The sequence below is a fragment of the Falco peregrinus genome, chromosome 6, assembly GCF_023634155.1.
Source record: "Falco peregrinus isolate bFalPer1 chromosome 6, bFalPer1.pri, whole genome shotgun sequence".
NCBI lineage: Eukaryota > Metazoa > Chordata > Aves > Falconiformes > Falconidae > Falco > Falco peregrinus.
The window spans coordinates 91,113,066-91,137,574 of record NC_073726.1 but is presented as its reverse complement, the minus strand read 5'-3'; the positions used below and the strand labels follow the sequence as shown (position 1 = coordinate 91,137,574).

General features: G+C 46.4%; 1 protein-coding gene across 2 annotated transcripts in view; it reads right to left on the bottom strand.

Moving 5' to 3' along the window:
• SIDT1 (SID1 transmembrane family member 1) overlaps positions 1–23,520 on the bottom strand; it is a 46,269-nt gene extending 22,749 nt beyond the window's left edge. The window contains exons 1-7 of one of the 2 annotated variants that reach the window (XM_055808631.1): positions 23,178–23,520; positions 6,841–6,962; positions 5,676–5,846; positions 5,438–5,483; positions 2,495–2,596; positions 1,244–1,327; positions 474–489 (exon numbers count right to left, since the gene is read on the bottom strand). In XM_055808631.1, coding sequence (XP_055664606.1) covers positions 474–489; positions 1,244–1,327; positions 2,495–2,596; positions 5,438–5,483; positions 5,676–5,846; positions 6,841–6,962; positions 23,178–23,351 — 715 coding nt within the window. In that variant the 5' untranslated portion in view covers positions 23,352–23,520. Of the gene's footprint in view, positions 1–395; positions 490–1,243; positions 1,328–2,494; positions 2,597–5,437; positions 5,484–5,675; positions 5,847–6,840; positions 6,963–23,177 lie in introns of both variants that reach the window. The other variant, XM_055808630.1, reaches the window with a different exon arrangement.
• Positions 23,521–24,509: the final 989 nt, after the last annotated feature.

Here is a 24,509-nt window from a genome sequence, read left to right as displayed (position 1 = left end):
TCACAGATCCCAAGATAGCAGTGGGAGAAGATGCTATCTGCAGGAACAGCCATCTGGGCCTCCATGCAGGCAGGAGGATAATACAGCAGCAGAGGTGAGGTGAGGGGGAAACAACCAACTGGAAAGCTGTAAGAAGCATTGTCTGGATGTCTCCAGTATTTCCCAAGACACCAGTAACTCCTTTGAAAAATCACATAACGCCAGCAAGCCAGTCACCTCCTTGACTGAACAAGACTTTTAATCTACCCAACAATATCAAATGTACTACTTCACTCTTCCTCACAGCTACCTGCATAAGACAGAGCCATATGAGCATTCCATGTCACCCCACAAGACACTCCTGCTGCTCCATCACCTAGACGCAGCAACCAAATCCACCTCCCAGCATGCCTTACCATGAATGGAAGAAGGCACAGAACCCCCACAGGCATAATCCTCCGGCTTGATGACGAACACAACAAAGAACTGCTCACCTGGGAAGTCTTTTCTCTGCACAGGAGGATGGAAGAAGACAGAATCCATGAAATGTGAAGGAGCCTCTCCCTCCAATGCAAAGTAGAGGCAGTGCTCCAAAAGGCCAGCGATCAGGTTTTAGTTGCTACACAGGCACCAGCCTTACAGAGACCAGCCTATTCTGGACAGAGCTTGGCTCCTGGGGATGCTCTCCTCATCCTTGCGGACAATAAGCTGACTGAGTTCACCAGTATCAGTATGGCAGTGCCCCAGAACAAACAAACCAGTACTAACGCATTTATTTAGTTACTTTAAATAATTATTTTTAATATTAAATAATTTAAATTTTAAAAATAAATGAACCAATACTAATGCACTTAGTTACTTTAAATGTTTTATTTAAAATACTGATTTAAATAATTTAAATTTTAAAATAAATTAAATAAAAAATTTATATTGCTTTAATTACTGCAAACCATCTGCCTCAGCTTTGATTATTATAAAGGCCCTACTACCACCACTCAGTGGTAGAAGAGCCAAGGTTTGAACAGAAGACACTTGGCTAGAGCCATTCTGATCTAGAACCTCAGTATCTAGGACATAACACACCTATCTAAACAAAGGTAAACAAGGTTTTGTAGTAAAAGGTAGCACCGCTTCCTTCCACTTATCGGTTGATCTAATAAAAGCAAAGGCTCACAGCCATACAAGCATCAACAAAAGACAACTAGGAATGCATAGGAGAAGCCACTGAGAAAAAGCAACACTGGGACAAAAATCAGCATCTCACCTGCACGGTTATGGCTGCTTGCTTAGTCATAGACTGGTAAACACCATTGAACTCCACATTATGGTCCAGGTCATACACTGGGCACTAAAACAGACACAACTAAGGGTTAAACCAGGAACAAAATCTGAACTAATTTTGAAGGGAGCCAGCAGGAGAACAGACAGTGCAGAACAGCAGAAAAAGGCCCCACTTGAGGTGACAAAGGGAACAAAACAAGCAAGACCCATTCAGAAGTTAGAAAAGCTGCTCTGAAGATACCACTTGTGGCCTGCCTGCACTCAGCGATCTCTGCATTCTCACAAGAGGGCTGCAGTTTAATCCCAGAAGAGAACTCAGCCAGATTGATCTCTCCACCATTCCCACAGGGCAGCGCATACACTCAGCTGTACACTGGTTGTGTCATATGCTTTTGCAGCCTGTACTATACACCAAGTGCTTACCCTCGTTTTACTCTCCCACTACTCTTAACACCTGATAGGTTGAAAATCACCTGTCACAGTCTCCCCTCCTGCCCTTCTACCATTCAAACACAGGGATGTGGGCATGAGTTGATGTTATCCATTTCTCTCCTCACCCCAGGTATTAAAGGCGACTGCCAGAACTTCAGAGCCAGCAGCCAAGGCGTCTTGCACCTCTGTCACCACCTTGCTGCTCATACACTGCAGGACCCTGCATCATTCAGGGAGATGGGGAAGGAGGATAGATATGCTATTTCCCAGCTGCAAGCAACAGCCAAGCTCCATGGCATGGAACAGCTGTTCTCTTCCCAGGAAAGGGGATGAACAATTGCATAAGAAAGGAATCCAACTGGTAAGGAGAGACCTCACCGTCTGGAAATCTGAAACTCCCAATGCTGGCTTGAGCCAGGGAAGAGTCAAGGGAACTGCACTGTCCCCTCCCTCATCCATCAGCATCCCATCCAACACCGCTCCATGGAGAGACAGACCCATGTCACAAGGCAGCAGGGAATTAAACCTCACAAGGGGAACACAACAAATACCCTACGGAGAGGTTGGAGAGGAACAGATTGTTCACCTATTTGCAACAGAATTCTCTGTACAAGCTGCTTGAACTCAGCATCTGTCTTTGCCTCCTTCCCACAGAATTTTCACAGGGGCTCCCCTCACCACCACCACCACACTAGGGTGAAGCCCTTCCTAGGGCTTTTCTCCCTGTCAGGGCACAGATCCCCTCACAGCAGGACACAGAGCTCCACCAGGCAGCTCCTTGCCCTCCTTGGCTCAGACTTACCACAATATCCTGGACGGAGACAACCGAGCATGGGTAGACTGCATCAGACACCACTTTAATAATGACTGAATCAACATCCTGAGGAAATTTGTACAGAAAATACTGAGGAGAAAGCAGAGTGCTGAGAGTTATGGTCCAGAAATCACACCCAGTAGATTCAGAACTTCCCTAAGGTACCTGCACAGCCCAAGCTGGGCTTCAGGGTTGGATGTGAGGAGCTTTCACAAAAATTCAGATTTCAAATATTAGGACCTTACATTACAGAAAAGCAGATTAAACATCTACAGACAATTCTCCCCTTTGCACAGCACACTGTTAGACAGACATCTTCAACATGCAAGACATAGCATAGCTTCTGCTGCCCCTTAAGCTTTTTTCCACCTGATCAAGCTAAAGTGACTTCATTTTATATCTTACTCCATTTTATGTTGCTTTGAGCAACTTCCAGATGTTTCCATACTGCTGGCTGTACATTATATATGGAACGTATAATGGAGTTTATCTCAGATGGGCTGCCTCAAAGACAGACTATGAAATGTACTGGGTAAAATGGTTGCAACTCTGTTAAGTGTTTCATAAATAAATGCCTGATATTTGTTGTAGAATTTAGGGGTTTGAGGCCAAAGGGTACTGAGGATTTTCTCACTTCGGCTTTGAAAATAATTCAGCTATAGCTCTGAAATAAATTGGGAGAGACTAACATCTGCCAATATTCCTACTTTTCCTCTGGGGGCAAGGAATAGTGTTTCTTGTGCTTCCATGCTTTGAGCAGGCCCACAGCACAGCCTGCAGGGTCACTGTGGGGTCAGGAAATGCCCTTCCATGTCCCAGCAAAGGCCTTTTCAGATTTGGGAAGAGATGTCCCAGGCAACGCGATTATTTACACATTTTTCCAGTAAAAGTTTAATATACTTTACCAGCCAGCTGCTGCAGAAGTAAGGTTTCTGCGCCTGCCCTTACAGGCAGGCTTGTTGCAAGGGCTCCCATTGTCCCACTTGGGTGCAGACCCTGAGAGCTCAGGCTCACAGCTACTGCAAGGGGCTGGTGGGCACCTCACCCCACCTCAGAGGGGACACAAGGCTGAGGACTGCCACCAGCCACCTTCCTCCCTTACTGTCACCTCAGAGGCTACTGCAGCTGCTGCTCCAAAACCCTAACCAGAGACATTCCCAGCTGGCAAGCTCCCTCTAAGTCACAGAAGCCTTAGTGCAGAGCAAGGGCCAGCTGTTTCCTGTTTCGTTTCCCCCATCCCCTTCCCAGCAAGTGGAGCCCCCACCTGCCAGGGCAGGGGCAAGCAAGAAGTCACCCAAGCCTCTTCCAAGTTCGTCCCTATTCTACTAAAGCATTTCTTCCCACCACCCCTCCCCAGGCAGGGTCCCTTCACTGCTGAGGAAGTGCTGGCTCCAACTGCGAGTCCTTACAAACTGAAAACTCACCAAGCCGGTTTCTTCACCTGAGCATGTTTTATCTCTGCCAAGCAAGGACACTGGCAGTCAGCTACTTGGTTTTCCAGGTGCACTACCCTTGGAAAGCTTTAGGTCCTTAAGGAAGTCACCCATGAGGACCCTTCTATCATTTTCTTTTTAAGCCATGCTTATATCAGGGTGCAGAATTAACACGAGGGGTATTGAGACCTACAGTTCTCTTGCTGCACAGATTGTGAGTGGTATAAACACATTCAGACAGCACTCCTGACCTATATGAGCATATCTAATTTCTCCTTTTGCCCCCAGGCATAAGCTAGGTTCCAGACAACAACTCCTACAGTTTTTATGCTTGTCTTTTTCCAGTCTTAGGGCTATTCCAACACCCATCTAGGTTTTGAATTGCCCTTTTTTTTTTTTCTTTCTATTCCTCCCCCCAGCCCGACTACTTAATACTTTGATTTACAAAACCCTCAGCATTATACCAATTAAGAATCACTCATTCATCTTCTACTCTCTACATCTGGTCTGTAACTAAAAGTCACCAATCTCATATTATTAATTGTGACAAGTAACAGACCAAAGTCACAAAGTTAATTCCAGGCCAGATCCTAAACACTCTACATTCAAATTACAAGATCCAAAGTAACGAGGGTTTATAAAGAGCCACCACCATTCCCTATGCTTCTATAGTATAAAATACTGCATGTATCTGCAAAACAGCTTAAGACATTTGACAGCAGAAAAGATTAGCTGAGATGTCTGGTAATAGGGAACGTGAAATTAAGTGGTGTTACTAACAGTGATAACAACAATAAAAATGGAGTACCAGACAGCCTGTGTAAATTGCATACTTTCCCAGCTCTATGAGCTCCTGTATCACTATAGTTACTGCCAACAGGATTTTTATTCGAGAGGACTTGTAGTACCTGCAGAGCTCTAAACAAGGCTGCTCAGCTGGATGTGCTGTACACGTGTGCTCTCTTCTGAAATAACCACCAGACTTATCAGGCATTTCATTTATCACCTCACAACTTGACTTGCTGCCCTGAGCAAGGAATAGCGGTTTGAGTTCTGCTGTACCTTTACAGCTTATTTATTTATGTATTTATTTTACTCCAGTGAAGACTACAGCTTGCCAAGTCACACTTGGGCAACTGCACCAGCACTAGCTGGAACAGGACACCGGTGCACACCATCTCACTTCCCATGAAGTGTAGCAGTCTGATGATCTCTGTAATTTTCTGAATTGCAGATACCATTCATTTATTCTGATCATGGGGTTTGGTTCGCTTAATTGCTTTACAGGAGGACCCTAAATGTACCCCTAGAGGGGCTGAGGCACTGCTACTTCTTGACTATATCCACAGAAAATTCAACAGTAAGGAAGTATCCCTGCACTCTAAGAGGGGGAACAACCTAGTAATGTAAGGTTTCTGTTACCTGTAACTAAGGATCAAGTCAATCATTTGGATGTTGGCAAGACATACAAGCAACACCACACAGGACTCCTCCTTACCTGGGGCTGGGAAGGGCTGGCAGTGAAGTTAAAGGCTTTGTTGGTCCTAGAAAAGAAATGCCAGCATGTTGAAGCCTAAAACATTCAGAGCTGGAATATGCACAGTATACCTTCAGATTAAGCAAAAGAAAAAAAAATTCTGGGAAAGAAAAAGAAGGGAAGAGTAGGCAGATGGACCAAATCCCTGTATAACAGATACATGAAGAAATTACTTTTGTATTCTCACACCCCAGCTTACTCAAGTTGGAAGTTCTCCAGCCTGGTGACTAGCAGCTCATACGCAATATTAAATGGTGCCATGGAAGCGACGTCCACAAATATAACCTGGTCAGAGGGTCCCATTTCAGCTGTTGGCTCAGAGGGACAGAGGGTCCGACTCACTTCTTGGTAATTGTAGGTCTTCTGATAGCTACAACAGCCGGGGGAAGGAGGGAAGGGAAAGTTGGATGGAAAAAGAGAGATAGCAGTTAAAAAGTTTTTGTTAGTTCTAAGAATGGCATTATTTTTCCTCTGCTTGCACAACTGAAATAGTAAGCTGAAAGGCCAAGATCATTCACTATTGTATTCAGAGCTCAAACTCCACCTCTGTCGCCTCTTGCAGCCTGCACATGGGACTGGCCATCCCCAACACTTCACTCCCTCGAGGCTGCCTGTGCCATCTGCAGATCTAACACATCTGCCATTTGCTGGAGGCAGATGGAGCAACAACAGCCCAGAACTGCTGCTCTGACCATCCCCTACATCAGGCAAGACACTGCAGGGTATCTGCTGCCCAGCACCAGGATTTCAGTCACAGGATGAAGCTTCACATCTCAGATGGTCTAAGATGCCTGCAGATTCTCAGTACTTGCAGCCTAACATGCTCCAAGGTTGCTGAAGATACAAAGTGGTATCACTTTTACAAAGAAAGCACCCCCAAAACAACCACCCACCCACCCCAGAATAGGATCAACTTAGGTGTACCCAGGGTGAGAAACAGAGGAGAGCCTCTTATTCCCCAAATGCACTGTAACACAGCAGTTAGGGTGCTCTTGCCAGAGCCTGCTCAAACCTTGCTCCAAACTACAGCCCAAGAACTACTTGCACACACCACAAGCATCTGTGGGAATGACAACAATGCCATGTGGTAGATTCACTGACTAGCGACACAGGCAGTTCCCCAGCAGACAAGCTTCTGGTACTCCACGTACATACCTGAGAAACTAAGAGACAAGAGCAGGCTGCCAAGTAAGAGGTTAACAATCAAATCCTGGTCTTCCTACATTCAGCTGCCAGTGAGCAAGCATGCTTTGCAACCAAGCCCTGCAGTCTACACAAACAGCAAGATCTAGCACTTGAGGAAGGCTGATAATGGGTACAGCCGGCAGACAAGTGTGTTACAAGGAAGAGATTCCAGCACTTACAGGCCTCGAAAAATTAATGGGACCTGCCATGACAGCACTCCCTTCTGTTGGCGAACTACAAACAGGACAGGGTATTGGAGGTTCTCAGAGTTGCTGTTCACGTATACCCGCACTGCATCTACCTGTGGGAAGAGAAATGGCAGTACAGACAGGTGTTAGTCAAAGACAAAAACAAGACAGCTCCAAATCTAGGTGGGAGAAGTCTGTCTCCCTTCCTCAGTCTGATCTAGATTCTGGCAATAGCCACAGGGAGATCAACAATGTTCGTCACTGGACTGGTTATTCAGATCCAGAGGTCATTTACAGAAGTGCCTCCTTGCAGCTGCTCTAACCCAGAACCACAGCCCCATCCCCAGGTCAGGGGTGCCTGTCAGACAAGAGACAGCGGACAAATGCAACAGACTTAAGAGGAAGATAATTCAGTAGCTTCCATCTACTCAATTGGGAGCAACCTGAGTTGTGTTATAAAACTAAGAACACACACACAAAACAGACCCAAGGCTAAAACTGAGAATTTTCTTGCTTCGACTCTTATGAACTCAACTAAATCAACATTACTGGGAAGTCACAAAGATGACAACATTAATAGTTAGGGATGAAAAAGCAGGTGAGCAGCTAGTACCTGGCTCTGCTGTAAATGACACAGAGATGACTAAAAACCATATATACTCCACCTAACAGAACAGGAATACACTGCTGACTGCCCTCAACTGGGCAAGGAAGGCTGCTTTGGTTTGTGACCAAGGGTTTTAATGCAGCCCACTGTGCCAGCAACTGAAATTTCTCCTTACATTATCTGGCCACCACACTGTTGCAGAGGTAGGATGGCTGTGGGGTAGAATGCTTTTCAGTTTACTACTTGCCTTGAGAAGCAAGCAAGCAGTTAGTCTGCACCAGATGGAAGAGGTACCATTTCTATTTGAAAATAACATCTCTTCAGGTCCCTCTCCAAAGCTGCACGTTTTGCTCAAGAAAACAGGGTACAAGAATGCATAATTCACCAGAAGAGACAGTACATCTCAATTAGAGGCCTTTAATTGATGAAAGCATATTAGGTAGATAAGATATACATATATTAACCCCACAACATCTTGAAAGGTTAGAATGGACTCCCACTAGATCAGTGAAAGACTTAACAGATATTTCAACTTTCTACCTTTACTGTTCTTGGAGGGTATAAGGGGTGTGTTACCTTCTGAAAAAACATAGAGTTAGCAAGGTAGCAGAAGGACAGCTATCTGAGATGGCAGCTTATGTGTACACCGGGGACACCGGGTTCAGAGAAAGGACTTGCATCTACAATCACAAATCTAAAAGAAAATTTCCTATTTATTCTTGTTTAGTGATTCTAGGCTCACATGGGAGTTCAGTTTACTGGAACAAAACACCTTCTTGAAAGCCACAGTCATTATCAATTTTCCTGCCATCATCACAATAATACAGAGGCTACAGCCACCATTTCCTGAAAAATAAAGTCTTCAGCAAAAAACATCATAAATACCTTAATTAAAACCCCCTTGAGATAGAAGGGCAAACACTGGAATCTTTTTCCATTGTCTTCTGGTTTCTAAATCTTTGTAATACTCTTTTGGCATGCCTTCCAGCTTTTCCTTCTGACCACAAAAACTACAAATGCAATTTTGTTTCCAAGTAAATGTCACTGTAGGGTGCTAAAGCCAAGTTAAGAAAAACACCATCACAAAGCAAGACTCACAGGTAACACCTGAAGGGTATCAATGCAGGAGGCCACCACTACCAGACAGCACTGGAAGGTTACGTGGCTTCCTTAGTCTGTGTGGCTGCCCTGCTTGGTTGGGGCAGCCGAGCCAGCACACATTGGTATAACTGGGAAACACAGGGACAGGGCTGAACAAGCTGCTGCTTGTTTGTAGCTGTTTGCTCTAGTCATTGTGACAAGGAACAGGGACTCAAGTGAAGCAACATTGGAACTGAACAAGAAAACCGATTTAAGGAGCATGAAGACACGATGGTCAAACCAGAGTTCTGCAGGCACGTGGAGTCATTCTCCATCCATGGAGAAACCAACTGTAGTTGCAGAAAGGACACACTCCAGCTACCTGTCCAGCAGCCTTTTTTTTTTTTTTCCTCATGAAACAGTTAAAGCAAGCCCATCTCCACAGGTGAAGCGATTCACACTGCCTCTAGTCGGACAGCTCTGCGAACCCTCCAGGGCTCAACACATCAGCACAATGCAATGGGGAGACTCACAGCAGATAGCACTACAGGGTGAGGCATCCTCAACTACTCAGAAATAAAGCTGACCTTGGGACATTCTCTCCTGCACTGACTTCACAAATACAGAACGTAGCTCATGTAGCAGGTTATACATATGCTGCAGACAGTCAGGTTTACTTTAAATTAGTACAATTCATTTGCAGTCACTGGAAGACTTCAAAATTTGCATCTCTACTTCTTCTAAATTCTCAAACTGAGAAGCTGACTGGCTATTTGAAGTATATTCTGATGCTGAGCGATATTAAAAAAAAAAAAAAGAAAGTACTACTTTTACTGTTTGCCCAGGCTTCGGACACAGAAGGGAAAGTTGCATACATGTGAGCGTGCCTCTTCATCCCACCTCAGATCTTCCCTTTCAGCAAACTTAATTATTTTCAATGTTGATTCTAAGAGGAAAAATGCATAAACAGAAATTCTCAGACTGTTTACAAAAAGTCAGCCAAAAAACCCCACATGCTCCGAGGTATCCTACAAACACAGAAGAGAGCTCTATCTTTCTGTTTAAAAAAAAAAAACAAACAGCTTTTGATATGTATTAAGATACAGTGAGAGTAATTCTGTAATTTAGTCTTAAACCCTTTGGAAATCCCAGTTGTTCCCACTATTGCATTACAGTGCATACACAGCAAGTCATTTATCTCCAGTGGCACAGTGTGTTTTCCAGCTTTATTAGTTTTTCATGCTATTGGCTTACACAAGTAAGAATACACACTGCCTGCATTCTACAATGTATTATTTGAGGAGCCATGGCCACATAATCAAATACTGTTTCATAAGCAGACAAGCACAACACCGCCAACACAAGGCTGAAGGACTACTTTTAATACCAGTATTTCACAGTCTAAGACCTTCACTAGACATTTTATGTGATCTTAAATGTCTGCTGGGTCAGTTTGTGGCGTTTCTAGATTTTAATGTGAAAAGAGGGGAATACCATGCCAAGACCACATCTCTGAACACTTCTACATGTGATGATGCAAATAAGTATTTTCTTAATATTCACCAAACAAAGCAGAGCCCTCCGAGTCCTGTCCAAAAAGGAAGGGTTTTCTATCTTAATGCAGTTCGCAAGGTGTTGAGGTCTGCCATTGCAACCTTCCTCCCAGTGGAGCTTCGCCAGACCCTTGCCTGCCTCATGGAGCTCTGCATCAGATGTGGGGAATGTGCTCTGCTTCACAAATGAGCCAAGTATCACATGGGCAGGCAAGAGTGACTGCTGACTACCCCTTTCATACAGCTTGTGCCCAAATGGAAAGATAAGAAAACAGCCCTCACCTACTTTGGGAGTACGTAGCAGTAGGGGCTGGAGCCTGACAGAGATGTAACCCCAAGCATGCCTTTGGGTGAACAAGATCACCCAGCCAGCAAGGCTGCTCATGGGGACAAGCAGCCTGGAACTTGTGGCTGGAGTTAGGGCAGCTTACAGATGTACCCGTGCTGCAAATGCTGCAGCACTATTAACTTGACTTCCCTCCCCACTAAACCAAACTGAAGAAGGGGAGCAGGGCAACATCTGGAAGATTTACACCCAGGTTGTACCTTACGCACTGTAAATCCCAGCAGAAGACAAATCTTCATAACTGTGCTATGCTTCCATCTCAGCCTCGATGCCTACATTGATTTCTGCCAATGCAGCCCAGAACCTGGGAGCAGCAAGTACCTGCACAGCATAACACACAGCTGGACAAGGCAAGCCCTTAAATCCAAAGGGAAGAGGCAAGTTTGGGAGCCTATTTCCCTTAGGAGCCTCTATTAAGAATCCAATTTGAAATGGCAATTCCTGCCACTGCAGGAGACAGTAACCCACAGTGCCTAACAGGACATAAGCATCCATCCTCACGCTTTGTAACCCTACCATGTCTTGCTCAGGGCAAAGTCATTCAGGGCTCAGTCAGGTCCTGGATATCTCCACAGATGGAGTCTCCACAACCTCCCAGGCAACCTGTTCCAGTCTTTAACTGCCCTCACTGTTAGGGAAAAAAAAAAAAACAACCTTAAAAGAAGTTCAGATGGAATTTCCAGTGTTTCAGCTTGTGCCCACTGCCTCTTGTCCTGTCACTCTTGCCCAGGCACCCACTGAAAAAAGCCCAGTCTCCTCTTCACTCACTCCCATCAGGTATTTATACACATTGATAAGATCCCCGGAGCCTTCCCTGCTGCAGGCTGAACAGTCCCAGCCCTCTCAGTCTCTCCTCATAGGAGAGAAGCTCCAGTCTCTTCATCGTCTTTGTGGCTCTGCACTGGACTTACTCCAGTAAGTCCATACATATCTTGTACTGGGGAGACCAGAACTGGACACAGTAGACCGGGTGTGAAAGCACTGCAGCTTTGTAACTGCCCAAGGCAAGTATGAAGGGCATTCCTCCCCCATCTTTTACAAAACAAAGGCACCCCTGAGAGGTTCCTGGCCAAGCCCAACAGTTCAGCTTCTCATTAGTGCTCCATTCACACACATTTTTACCCTGACACCCACCTGCTACCCTTAATGTCCATTACTGAATCTAGCCAAAAGATTTAGCATTTTCATTTCCTGTGAAAGGAAGCTAATTAAGACCATGGCTGCAGGTGCAATAACGCAGCCGAAAAATTTTGCAAGCTGGACCCAGTCAAGGCCCTACTCAGCACAGGTCTCCTGCTGCCACTCCACATCCTAGTTTGACATCCTGCTGCTCCTCACCCAGGGTGGCTGGAACATCCTTGAGCAAGAGCTACTGCCTTTACATGCACAGGGTTACAAATTGCCTCTGCTGTCAACACCGATACTTGCTTCTTGCTCCTTAACCTACAGGTGAATGCACTGAGCATATCTTTTTTGAGATCTCAAGGCTCTTCCAGATTAGGTACTTCACCAGTCTGAACAGCCTAGTTTCCTTTAAGGAAGGGAAGGGATAAACTAAAAAAAAAAAAAATTAAAAAAAAAGAGGCCTGCCTATGAATCTAAGGCTACTAGATAGATGTTTACTTACCTAACAATAAGCAATGCCAAGACTAATTTATTCTGTTAAGGACTGATCATCTATTTTCAGGCAGCCCTGCAGTTGTGGCAACTGCCACTCCAAATGCCTGCCATGTCTGCCAAGGCAACCAAAGCTTAGCTTCCAGAGTTTTGGCTTCCTCCATATAGTTAATATGCAACTACTGAAAGGCCTCTTGATTTTGCAGCAACATGCTATATACCCATGGCAGTCATCATCTCCGTTTTACAGATGCTGAGACTCGAGTGTGTAAAAAGAGGCAGAGGGGTGCAAACAACATGATTAGGGCTTAACTGGGAGCAAACAGGGACCGACACATTCAAAGCCTGAGATCTGCTCCCTGTACAGTTTCTACTGCATAACCCTCAAAGATCAGGTTAAGAGGGATGGTGTCACAGAGCCTGCAGCTCACAGCTCTGCCACCCTCCAGCTGCAGTACTGAAAGGCCAAGAAGCTGCCTCATTTGCAAGTATTTGGGGTGCATTCCCTCCCTCCCCAAGTCACACCCCCCAACTCTTTCCAGCAGTTGCCCAACAATACTTCTGCTCCCCAGATGACAGATCTGTGGCCTCTCTTCTGGGCAACACTCAAGCATCCCACTCTCCTCTTTGATGCTCTGCTGATATTGCACCTGGAGACCCTAGACTGTTTTTCAAACCCTGGCAGTTCTCAAAGCTTCAGTCTTTGCAAACAGACCTCAAAGTAACTTTGTTCGTGCAGTAACATGAATTCTGACCCCAAGGTTATTATAAAAGTAGTGGAAGTGACCTCCCTAAGATGATAACTGCCATCCAGCCTAATCTTTGATCCCAATGACCAAAGCTTGCGCAAGAAAAGTCTTGGAGGATACTAAGTGCATGGCTTACCTGTGCCTCTTGTACCCTTATGCCAGAGAAAGGCTGCAGCATTTACCTGGGGGTATCAAAGAGCAACAGCTGCTGCAGGGCAAACATTCAGGGCTAAGATTTCTGCTCTGCATCTAGCCCAGTACCCAGAGAAAAACCCTGCAGCCCACATCCTACTACAAGCAAGAATTAATCACTGCCCCTGTGGCACGTCTCCACCACAAAGGCAAAGGTGCAGGCCACTTACACGTTTGGTGCCCGCCATAGTATAAAGCTTAACCATACAGCACCTCTCAAAAGAACACTGCTGTGAATCACAGAATCCCAAAATGGTTGAGGTTGGAAGGAACCGCTGGAGATCATCTAGTCCGACAACCACTGCTCAAGCAGGGTCACCTAAAGTCAGCTGCCCAGCTGGGTTTTAGATATCTCCATGGATGGAGACTCTACAAACTCTCTGGGAGACCTGTTACGATGTTTGACTACTCTCAGTAAAAACAAAACAACAAGTTTCCCATCTATCCCAGAGAAGAGCAAGGGGAAGGAAACAAGAGAAGAGTTTTGGTGATTAACACTTTGATAGGGAAAAGTATGAGAAGGGAGAGAAGGTCCCTTCCCTCTGCTGTGATCCAGCAGTTAGACCCCTCTCCACAAAACTAATCTGACCATACACCATCTACCACATTTACTCAGCTTTGCTGCTGTTTCCATTCTCTTGTAATACTGCTAGTGTTATATTAATAAGAAATGGGATTACCAGGAGGAGGGAGGCAAGATTCTCGAGGCTTAATATTCTTTAAAATCTAAGCACTTAATCTCATTTCTTACCCACATGAAACCTGGTATATGCTATATTACCACCATACATGACTTCTCTCCACCTTTCCTATGTTCAGCACTCTATTTACTCCCTGTAACAACTGGTTAGAGGTCCTTTGCCCTGTTCCCATTAAAGCCCATGTTCAGGTGCCTTGATCTCTTCTAGGTCTGATAATATCTGGGGCAGCATCCAGCTGCATCAAGGCAGGACCACCTCTGGCCTAAGTGTAATGGGATCACACCTGTGATCCCATTACACTTCTTTCATACCTCTCACCTTTCTCTCTGTACTCTCCACAGGAAAAGCTGCCTCCCAGGCCACATTCAATTAGGGTGCTTGAGAGAGGAACATCTGAAAGTCAGAAGCAACATTTACAGAGCAGCTCATTAGGAAGTTCCCAGTGTACTTTAAGTTTCACCTCAATATATTAACAACTCACTTGCAGTGAATACCTCTGCTTTTCCTACGTTTGCACATAGCCCAGATTGATCAGGACATCACACCACCTAACCCCATCAAAATCTTCATAATGAAAGCCCAAGAACAAATAGAATGACTAAGAAGTTGGACAGATGGCAATTGAGATCCCAGTCCATCTATTTGCCCTGCTGCCATCACCACAGTAACACAGAGCCTCTTGTGGGCAGATTCTGCGTTTCCAGTGGAGGGGCCAGATCCCAGTCCCAGGACACAGCTCTGCCCTCCCCCTCACAGGTCTCAGGGATACAGCAGCAGCTCCCAGCAGCACAAAGCTTTGGCTGACGGCCTCTGCTTGACATAATAGCTATTCCACCAAAACACAGTAATAAAAGAAGTGGGATTTGCCTGTGGACCTGTGCAAGATGTTCCCAACTAATGGTCCCTCCAGATCCCCCCCCACTTGTAAATGAGCTTGAGAATATCAGAGCAACAAAGTTCAGCAGAACCTAGGTGCAATTACGAGGAAGCTTGGGAAAGTGGAGAAATCATTAACATTTAACTGCAAGCAGGGCTTTTCTCATTTGCTGTCAATCATGCTCTGATTTTGTGCACAGTGGAAGGAATCCTAATACAGGTCTTAGAGAAAGACATTTTGCCTGGCAGAAGCATCACAAGGGACAGGGATAACAATGTAGCACCTATGAACTGATGTCTGTGCTTTTTCAGGCCTTCTTCCAATTAACCTACCTTAAACTTTTAATCTGTTGTGCTCCTACATTCTGTTGTCTTGATATAGACAATATAGACATTGTTGTGCAACAGATTTAATGAATTCACCAATGAGCCAGTGCTAGTAGTCCCATCTTTCCCTTTGAAAGTCAGTGTTTGGCATTTGCCTTAAGGGCAACATCTCTACCAAAATATTTTTAGAAGGAGGAAAAAATAAAGGTGATTTATTTAGTTCAAACATATTTCCCCCTCCACACCTTTCCAAAGACTATTTCATTTTAAGAACAAGCAGTTCTGACACAAGAACCACTCCCTGCTACAGAAACACTGCTCCTATCACATACACCTCCCAACACAGAAATAAGATCCTACTCTGCACACAGAGACGAGAGGAACACCAGCTAAGAAGTAGTTTTTACTTAAAACAATAATAAACCCACACACTAGAAAAAAAAAGACTATGAGAATCCTCTGCATCGACCCCCACTCAGCATTGGTGAGATGAGGAGGAGGTTTTGCCTGGGCAGTAAGAAGGTCAGCCAGACTGTCTGTCACTCCTGCAAGACCACCGCTGCCGGGGGACTTCACTTTGGAGCAGACTGTTTCCAGCACTGCAGAAGACCTGTGGCATCTTCCTCTTCCTTGCAGACATGCAGAAGGAGCTGTCTGTGTTGGTACTATCTAATGTGGCGCTGAATTTCACCTGTACCATCCAAGCTGAAATCCTTGTGCCCTGCAGATACCTGCGGTTAGGTTTGAGGTGGGACACTCCAGATCGGATCTTGGGGAACAACCTCGGGTACCTTTGGCAGTCAGGCCCTGCACTAACATTTCTCAGCAATAACCATACTGTTGCCTTTTGCGCTGTGGGGCTGGGGCAGGGGCAGGAATGCTTCAGAGACTTCTGCTCCTCACACTCCTTCCCAGTGCCCAGCCTCTGCCATGCACATCTCTATTCACCAGCCCAGCTCATGACAGCTTTGTTTCTCAGATGACTGACCTTGAACTTTTTTCTGTATTTCAAGGTGGACAGAGCAGCCAGACAGCTGAATAAAGAGAACTCTCAGCACTATATAAAAACATATTAGACCAGGAAAGACAAATATTTGTACTTCAGTTCTATCACCATCCTGGTGATAGGGGGAGGGGAAAAGAAAAAGCAAGAAAGAAAAAAGTGCATCTGAATTCCATTACCTAAATAGGTACAGTTCCCAGATTCACACAGCTGAACAGGACCAACACGGGTGCAAACAATAAGCAGGATAAACCAGGCTCTTGTTGACATGGAAGAGTCCTTGGATTGATGATTAGGTCTGCATTTCCCACAGAGATTACACATCAGTTTAAGACTGTGGGGATGTGAATTTAAGGGCAGGCAGGAGGCTGCAACAACAGTTTCTGCTGCAAGCAAAGGTTTTCAAGAGCTTTGCTGTGGATTCCTTTCCATCACCTCCTACTAAGCAAAACCTTCAAATCACACCAGGGCTTTGCCATGTTCTCCACAGCACCCACATGCAAGCCGCTCCTTGCGATACCTTTGGGGATTATCGGTCCATGTTGTGAGAGCACTTGGTCGTGGGCCTGACAAGGCACCAAGCCAAGTCAGTGGGCAGGGAACACATCCGGCAAGCAAACACACAGGCTGCTAGTTACAATGGAAGGTCTCAGGCAGGATAAGTCTACAAAAGCCACTGAATTTCTGCTGTTGCACAAGAAAGAGGTGCTTCATTTTTATATAAACCCTAAAATTAAGAGAAGCAGGATTCAGCCAGATGGGCTAGAGCAATTGAGACAGTGAAGGAAGCACACACCTGTCAGCACTGAATTCAGCTGCTCTTCCCACTGAGAACACAACAGGGGGAAGGTGAGACCCTGAAGGAAAATAGTTATGAGACAGTGACAGGCATTATCAAACATCTTTCCTGCCTTCTTATGAGATATGAGCACCACTCCTGCCTGACAACAAAACAAGAGGAGCTCAGAGGAGCATTCTCTTTCAGCCCTTCTCTGTCTGACTTTGTGCCCTAATGTCAATAAATATTAATTGCCAAAAGCAATCTGTCAAATAACCTTGGCCCACAGTTTTCTTCCAGCATTTCTGCCAGGAGTATTAAATACCCAAAGCGGCATACACTAAGTGACAGGCTCTGGGTATGTCAAGCACAGCCTCAGTCACATTAACATAATTGTTCCAGGATTAATATTTTTCATTTAAAAGTTCTACTTTGTGCAAATATGCTGTATGGACTTAACAGTCTGTCATAGACATTCCGATGAGTTCACTTGTTTGCAACAGTATCTGTGCAGCACAAATGGAAGTAAGAACAAATACAAAGTGTGTTAATATTTATCTTTTTGAAATTTTGTCCTCTAACCAATGTCACCAGGGAGTCTCCAGGACAGCCAGAAATAAAAACAAGGAGCTGCCCTGTTGTATGAAGTCGGTACCTGTTTCTGACCACACTCAGACTTCAGGAAGATGTTAAAAATAAATCTTTTTTTCTTTTTAACAGCCAGTTAATGAACAAACTACTTTTTAATAAATAGCATCTGCCTAACCCACGGCAGCTGGAGCTCTGGGCTAAGGTAACCCTTTGAAACAGAAGGGTTTATAATCTTTCCAAATTTGCCACCACTCCAAGCTCACAGTGATAACTCCAGGGATTACTGTCACAAATGCCTGGTTCTTTCTTGGCTCCCAAGTTCTCCACCTCTGTGACAGCCATCTCCAAACAGGAGACTAAAGTTTTATTGCACAGTGTTGCTGTGGGCTGAAGCCAAGACTAACATTGTGGAAAAAATGCTCAGGAGAGCAAGAGAATACTTTGGAGGTAGCTTAGTTTCATCCTGAAGAGTCCTACACGTGTGAAGCCCAAAACCAGCTCAGAAGCAAGAGGTTGAAAAAATTGCTCCTAGAGTTGTTGTAACAGACATGGGTGCTGCTGGAGTGGGACCTACATTTGCATGTGAAAGAGTAGAGAACAGTAAACACAGATTTGATCACTTCCACTTAATAAATGAGGTTGCCTTGCAGAGCAGATCAAGGAGTTTCCCCGCAGCTATAACAGATGGCTTTGGTCTGAGGCAAGTGACTCATCACACAATCCCAGAGGAAGGTATGGGTGAATTCCAGTTCTGGCTCCTTGCCTGGAACCAAGCAAGTGCAAATGCCATCCACACCTAGGCTATAAGGCACCCATTCACTAGGAGACAGAGGAACCCAAATGTATCAAGCTCTTTGGGCTGGAAAGGTCTTTACTAGAGAGTCACAAAGTTTAAAGCACCTAATTGAAAGACTTCTTTTTGCTAAAGTTTATTCCCCTTCCCTTAGGTCAGTCAACTTTTTCCCATCTGCAATCATGAAAGAAGGAAGGGTAATGACATTAGCAACCTTCCGCGATGGCACACAGCCTCTCTCACTCATACACCAAGGATAATTTTTTTATTCATTACCCCTCAGATAGACTCCACATAGGGAACAGTCACTCCAGAGCTACACATCCTCACCTGGCACAGCTGCTCAGCAGAGAACCCACAACTTAATCTGCTGCAAATTACAGTTTACAGTAAAGCTGGGCCATATGGGAGCTGAGACTGGGGCTCTGTTCCTAGTCCTGGCACGGGAGGAGGGGGAAAATATCACTCACTCTTTCTCCCAAAATAGGTGCAGCCCACTGCTAAGCTTTTGAGCTCATCGTATAGGTGCAGCCCACTGCTCAACATCGCAACCAAGATGCACTGCACAAATGTCCAAGAGCTGTGTCTGGATTGCAGCAGCCTACAAATGGAAAATTGGAAACTTGTTCTCCTAGGAGATACCTGGACTATATTTAGAAAACCAAGTATCTCCCAAATCATGTATTCAGCTGACTCAAGCTCCAATTAGGAGGAAGATTTTTTGTTGTCTATGACAGTATTCTTCCTCATGATACCCTCCTGCACCACTTAGGACCTGGTACAGGAAATATCCACATGCACAATATTAGTGGCATTTGTGTTTCCAACAAATTAACCATTACCAACTGCCAGAGCTTACAGTGGTATAACAAGTCATTCACTTTGAATTCTTTCAGTACTCCCACCTGCACCTTTTTCTTTTTGGAAGCCTTTGTATTATTGCAATCATGGAAAAAAGCAATTTCTCTCACTTGCCACATAAAGCCTTCTCCAGTCAATGATAAATCCAGCAGAAACATTTTACAACTCTTGTTCAGTCTTCTGTGCAGGAACACACTGTGCAGGCAGCTGCAGCAAATCAGCTCTCCTTCCTCCCTCCCAAGTCGGGACATGTTGAATACGTGGAATTGGAGATGCTAATGAATGTGCTCATTTTTCCCCCATGCTGGATGTCTCCAGTTTAAACTATCCTAAAATAAGGTAATCCTTTTGCCCAACTAATTTTTCATCAGACTTTTAATAGTACACTTCTGCCTTTACTGTTAGAGCATGGGTGCATAGTGACAGGTGCAACAGCTGGGTTTATTATTGTAATTTTTGCACTCACAGTTAAACATTAAACAAACAGCTGTGCAGAGAGGAAAAATTCAAAGTGCAGCTAGGAGGAAAAGAGAACTAGAAAAGCAGTAAGACTACCCCACAACAAGTGAAGACTTTCCACCATGAGGAAGGAGTTTGTCATACCCCTCTGTCCACAGGCCAACTCTACAAGACCCTTGCAGCAGAGATGGCTGTGTTTCTCCTCAGCACAGCTTTACTTTTACAGCTCCGCCTCAGGAGTTAAGGCCTAAATCCTAATTGCCAACTATAAAAAACCCTGACAGCTCTCCTGCCTCAAGAGACAAGGTGAAATGGTTCTGCACATGGAGGGGCGTTTCTTCACACATGCACAGAAGAGACCTGGCAATGTATATATGCATAGTTTCAGCTAGGTGACTTGATCAGTATGTAAGTATCCCTGTTTTCATTTTACATACCCAGGAGTTGCACAGAAGGGAAGCCACTTGCCTAGCTCATCAAAGCAAAGCAGCTCTGCTCCAGAGCCCCGAGTTCTACTTTCTTCACCTTGTATACATCTGCTCGTGAATAATCTCATAGGTCTCGCTTTTCCCCTTCCCTCATGCACACAAACCTGTATCCCAAAGAGTAAGGAAGATTATGTGGATGAAGAACATCCTCTGAGATGAGGCAAGCACAACACATTTCACAAAGTGGTAAGTCTCCAAAGCACCAAACAGGAGTAATGGCCTTGCTCCCTCCTCTCTCATTCGTCATTCAAGCACTGCTCTGTGCAGCTGCATTTTGAGATATGCCCAGGCAGCCATAGCACATGAGCAACCAGAATGTTTACAGAGGGCTGGCGGGTCACAAGCCAGCCCTCATGCCTTGTCCTTGACTTCAGGTTGTCCCTTGCTTTGTAGGCCTGTCCTCACGAGAGAGGGAAACAGAGGGGCAAACAGCAGAATTCAAAACATCAGGAAAACAAATCCCTGTTCAGAGCCAGACCACTCCAGACCTGGCTTTGCTTCAGAGTGAAAGCAATTAAACTCACCCACTGCAGCCCTTCCACATGGAGAATGCTCTTTTTATTCAATTAAGTTTCCTGTAACTAAGGTTAATAGCCCATGTGGCATCTGCCTCAAGGTATCAGAGGCTTCTGGCTGACCTGCCATCAGCATTGAGACGGGAGGAGACTGAAAAGACAAGGAAGAGCAGAGAGCTCGCAAGTGGCAGGCAACTGGCAAACACTGGCTGACACTCCACTCGCTAAGAGTTCAAGGCTAAAGACTGCAGTGAAAAGCAAGGACTAGTATACTGAGTTTTTGCAGGACTTGCGTTCCTTCAGAATATCCAACAACTACCCAGAGGACAACATACCCCTAAGTATGTTCACAACTCTTGCACCAGTGAAACCTGCCCACAAGAGCACAGTAGCAGATTAAAGTCAAGATTTCCACCACTAAGTTTCTAAACCTTGAGCAATCCTCATTAACAGGGAGATGCAGGACCACCAGAACAGATCAACCTCTACCTCTGACCAGCCTAACGAGAGGAGACCCAGCCATGTTTGCCTCTCATCAGTGCAGGGCTGCAGCTGGGGAGGGGGCTGCACACACCTGCAGCCAATTATCCCAGTTAGGCCAGCCAGCTTCTGCAGGCTTCTGCTGCTTCAGCTCAGGAATAGCATCTGTAGGGCTTCTCAGTGAGGAATCACAGAATGGTTTGCGGTGGAAGGGACATTTAAAGATCACCTAGTCCAAACACCCTGCCATGGGCAGGGGAACATCTTCACTAGATCAGGTTGCTCAAAGCCTTGTCTGACCTGACCTTGAACACTCCCAGGAATGGGGCATCGACAGCTTCTCTGGGAAGTTCGCGTGTCTCACCATCCTCATCGTAAAAGAACTTCTTCCTTATGTCCAACCCAAATCTACCCTCTTTCAGTTTAAAACCGTTGCTCCTTGTCCTGTCACTATAGACAGCTGTAAAAAGCCTCTCTTCATCTTTCCTATAAGTCCCCTTTATATATTGAAAGGCCACAGTAAGGTCTCCCTGGAGCCTTCTCTTCTCTAGGACTTTCTTTGTCCTCAGAGCCTCCTAGGACAGTCCATCTTTATTTAGGTGGTTTTTCTCTTCCAATTTTTTTTTCATAGCAGAAGGCCCTCTTTAAGCACATTCATGGCAGTGCTTGGAGAAATCTGCATTAAAAAAATTTTGGCCTCAAACCTGACGTTTCCCTTCTTAGATATGCTCTTGACTAGCTCAGTATCTGCAGAGCTTTCACATTCCAGCATACAGGAACATGGAGATTAAACCTCTGAAGTTTCCACTTGAACACAGCAGTTGTCTGGACAGGATGCCTCTTCACAGCCATGGGAATGACCTAGCATCTGAAAGTAGCCATGAAGCAGAAGATGCATTTAGATACCTGCAAATACCACCAAGCAGCCGTGTACTCCCTCCCTGCCTCCTCCCACTCTGCTATCACCCTAGTTCTTCAGGAGGGAAAACTTTTTTGTAGGTGTCTGGCAAAACACGTGGCTTCAAAGAGCACATTATCGAAGGAACTAGATTCATTTTAACTGAAGCCAGAACTCATGCTGTCTGCTCACAAGCCCCAGACAACAGGCCCTCATTGTAATACCCAATCCCTGTAACACCTGAGGAAGCCTAATTTATACCTCCATCTACAAGGAGGCTTATGCCCAAAGCGTGCTTTTGGCCTTCTGAGTTCAGTTGGTGACACTCAACAGTTAAGTAAAGCTGGGCGCAGTTGCATCATAGCCTGGACACACAACTCCCCAGCCCCCCCATAAATACCAGGTGCGTTTTATTACATAGTAACAGACATAATAGAAAGATAACTCTTTAAAGGTCTGGATCTTTTCGAATTTCAGACTAAAGCAAAGCAAGAGATTGAGTAACACCACTTCCTCCTGGCTCCCCAACCCCCCTTTATCATGCTCTCTACCAACTCTGTTGATATTGAAGCATTAGAAATATAGTGTGGAAAGCAGTGTTTTCCATTTTTTCCTTGTCCTGTGCAACCGAGGACAGAAAGGAAGGTTCAACTGCCCGGTTCACCATCTTTTGGTACATTAGATCTTACCCAGCAATTAACACCCAATCCAAACAACGGGGGCAGAGTTTCCTAGGTACCACTTAGCTACTTGAAGTAAACACATCAAAAAGGGGGGAGGGGGAGACCCACAACAGCTGTAGCATACATAAATGACAGGTTTCCTTCCTCCATCAAACAGCCCCGCAGTCTCCTTGCATCACACTTCACCTGCACAACAGCCCTGTCTCACCTCCTGGGCTCCCAGGAGAGAGCACCCTGATCCTACAGAAGCGCTCAAGTGTGAAAAACGGTATTTTAGAAGGGTTATTAAGCGCACACACACCTTTTTTTTTTCTTTTTTTTTCTTTTTTTGAGGTACTACTGTTATCTTCGTAATTCCCTTCTAGACTTTAAATCCATTTTGCTGCTAGGAGCGCTGGATACCAGTTCCCCCGTCCGGGTGGTGCACCAGCCCGCTTGCCCACCCCGTGGGACGCCGTCACCCTCTCGCCCCGCAGCCCCGGGGCGCTGCTCTGGCCGTGCCGCTGAAGCTCCCGGGGGGGGGGGGGGGGGGGCGAGGGCACTTTGCACCGCGGCTGCCGGGAGAATGCGGGCAGGACCGCGGACGCAGAGGGAGAGCCCGGCCCGCTCCCGCACAGCCGCAGCGGCGCCGGTTCCCCCCCACCCCCGGCCGCACCGGCGGAGGGAGGGCGAGGGGAGCACGGTGCATTTCCCCGCCGCGGGGGAGCCGGCGCTCCGGGGGATGCTCATACCTGCCCGGGCTCGCTGCTGTAGGCGAAGGCGTAGACCCGCTCCGTGCTGATGTTCACGGTGCCCCGGTAGACGCGGCCGAAGGTGCCGGGCGCGGGGCTGCCCCCCGCCGCCGCTGCCGCCCAGAGCAGGGCGCAGAGCAGAGCCCCGGGCACCGGGGCCGCCGCCCCGGCCATGGGCTCGTCGCTGCCGGCCCCGCGGGACAGCCCCCGGCCGGCTGGCCAGTGCGACAGCCGGGCTGCCTCTCCCCGGTAGGGCGGGCGCCAAGCCACTTTATTTGCAATTTAAATAACCGGCTCGGCGATACGCACGGGAGGCGGGGAGGCAGCCCCGGACACCGCCACCCCTCGCCCGGGGGGCACCGAGCAACTCTCCCCCGGCAAGGACCCTCCGCCGGCCGGCCGGCGGGGAGGGAAAGGGAAAGGGGGGCTGGCCGGCCGGCGCCGGGGAGGAGGGTCTCCTCCCTGTGCCCGGCCCCAAATTCTGAACCGGCCTTGGCAGGCGGTTGTCAGGGAGCTTTTCCCCTTGGCTGTGAGCTTCGGGGTACGCCGGCATCGTCAGGCACGGGGGCTCGGGGCCACGGCAGCAGCAGCCGCAGGGCTTCAACACCCCCAGCCCACCCAGTCAGGGGCGTCCTCGCCGGGTGCTCCCCTGGCTTGCTGGAGCGGTGGCTTGTACCTGCAATGCATCTTGCCATCCCCAACCGTTATATTTGGCTGCTCATAACTTTGGGATAAATGCCCTCATCTTTTAGTTCAGTCTGGAAGCGTGAAAGGCTGCAGCAAAATGTCAGCATGGCTTGGTGCATCTTACATTCTCTGAGTCATTCGTGAAACTGCTACAAACAATACTCCAAACCTTTTCAGGAGGATGGGAGTGGTAATGTTGGGCTGTGAAAGGGCCAGGGGTCTCTCTCACGGCTTAACTCTTCTGTCTTCTGTTGAAAACACATCTGGCGAATGTGTCAGATTCCATGGTGGAGGGATGCACTTTTAAGTTTGAGAAGACAGAGTGTTACTAGAGAGCAACTGGGAAGGTTTTTCAGACTGAGGATGATCTTGCAGGAGCCACGGTTTTATAAAGCCAGCCTGCAGTCCCCAACTGAGGTGGCTCTGGCCACAGAAGTTTTCCAAGTTGTGGATTTTATTTTCAAGACTGAGAGATTTCCTGAGGGTCACTTGTCATCTTTGGAGGAAAAGTTGCAAAGCTCAGCAAAATGAGCCAGCATGTCTTATGCTGTCATTTTGATCTTCAGGCCTCTGTGTGATCCCTGGGAAGAGAAAAAAATAAAACTGTCTGTGATTTCTGTGTTCATTTTGAGGCAGGCTGCCGTT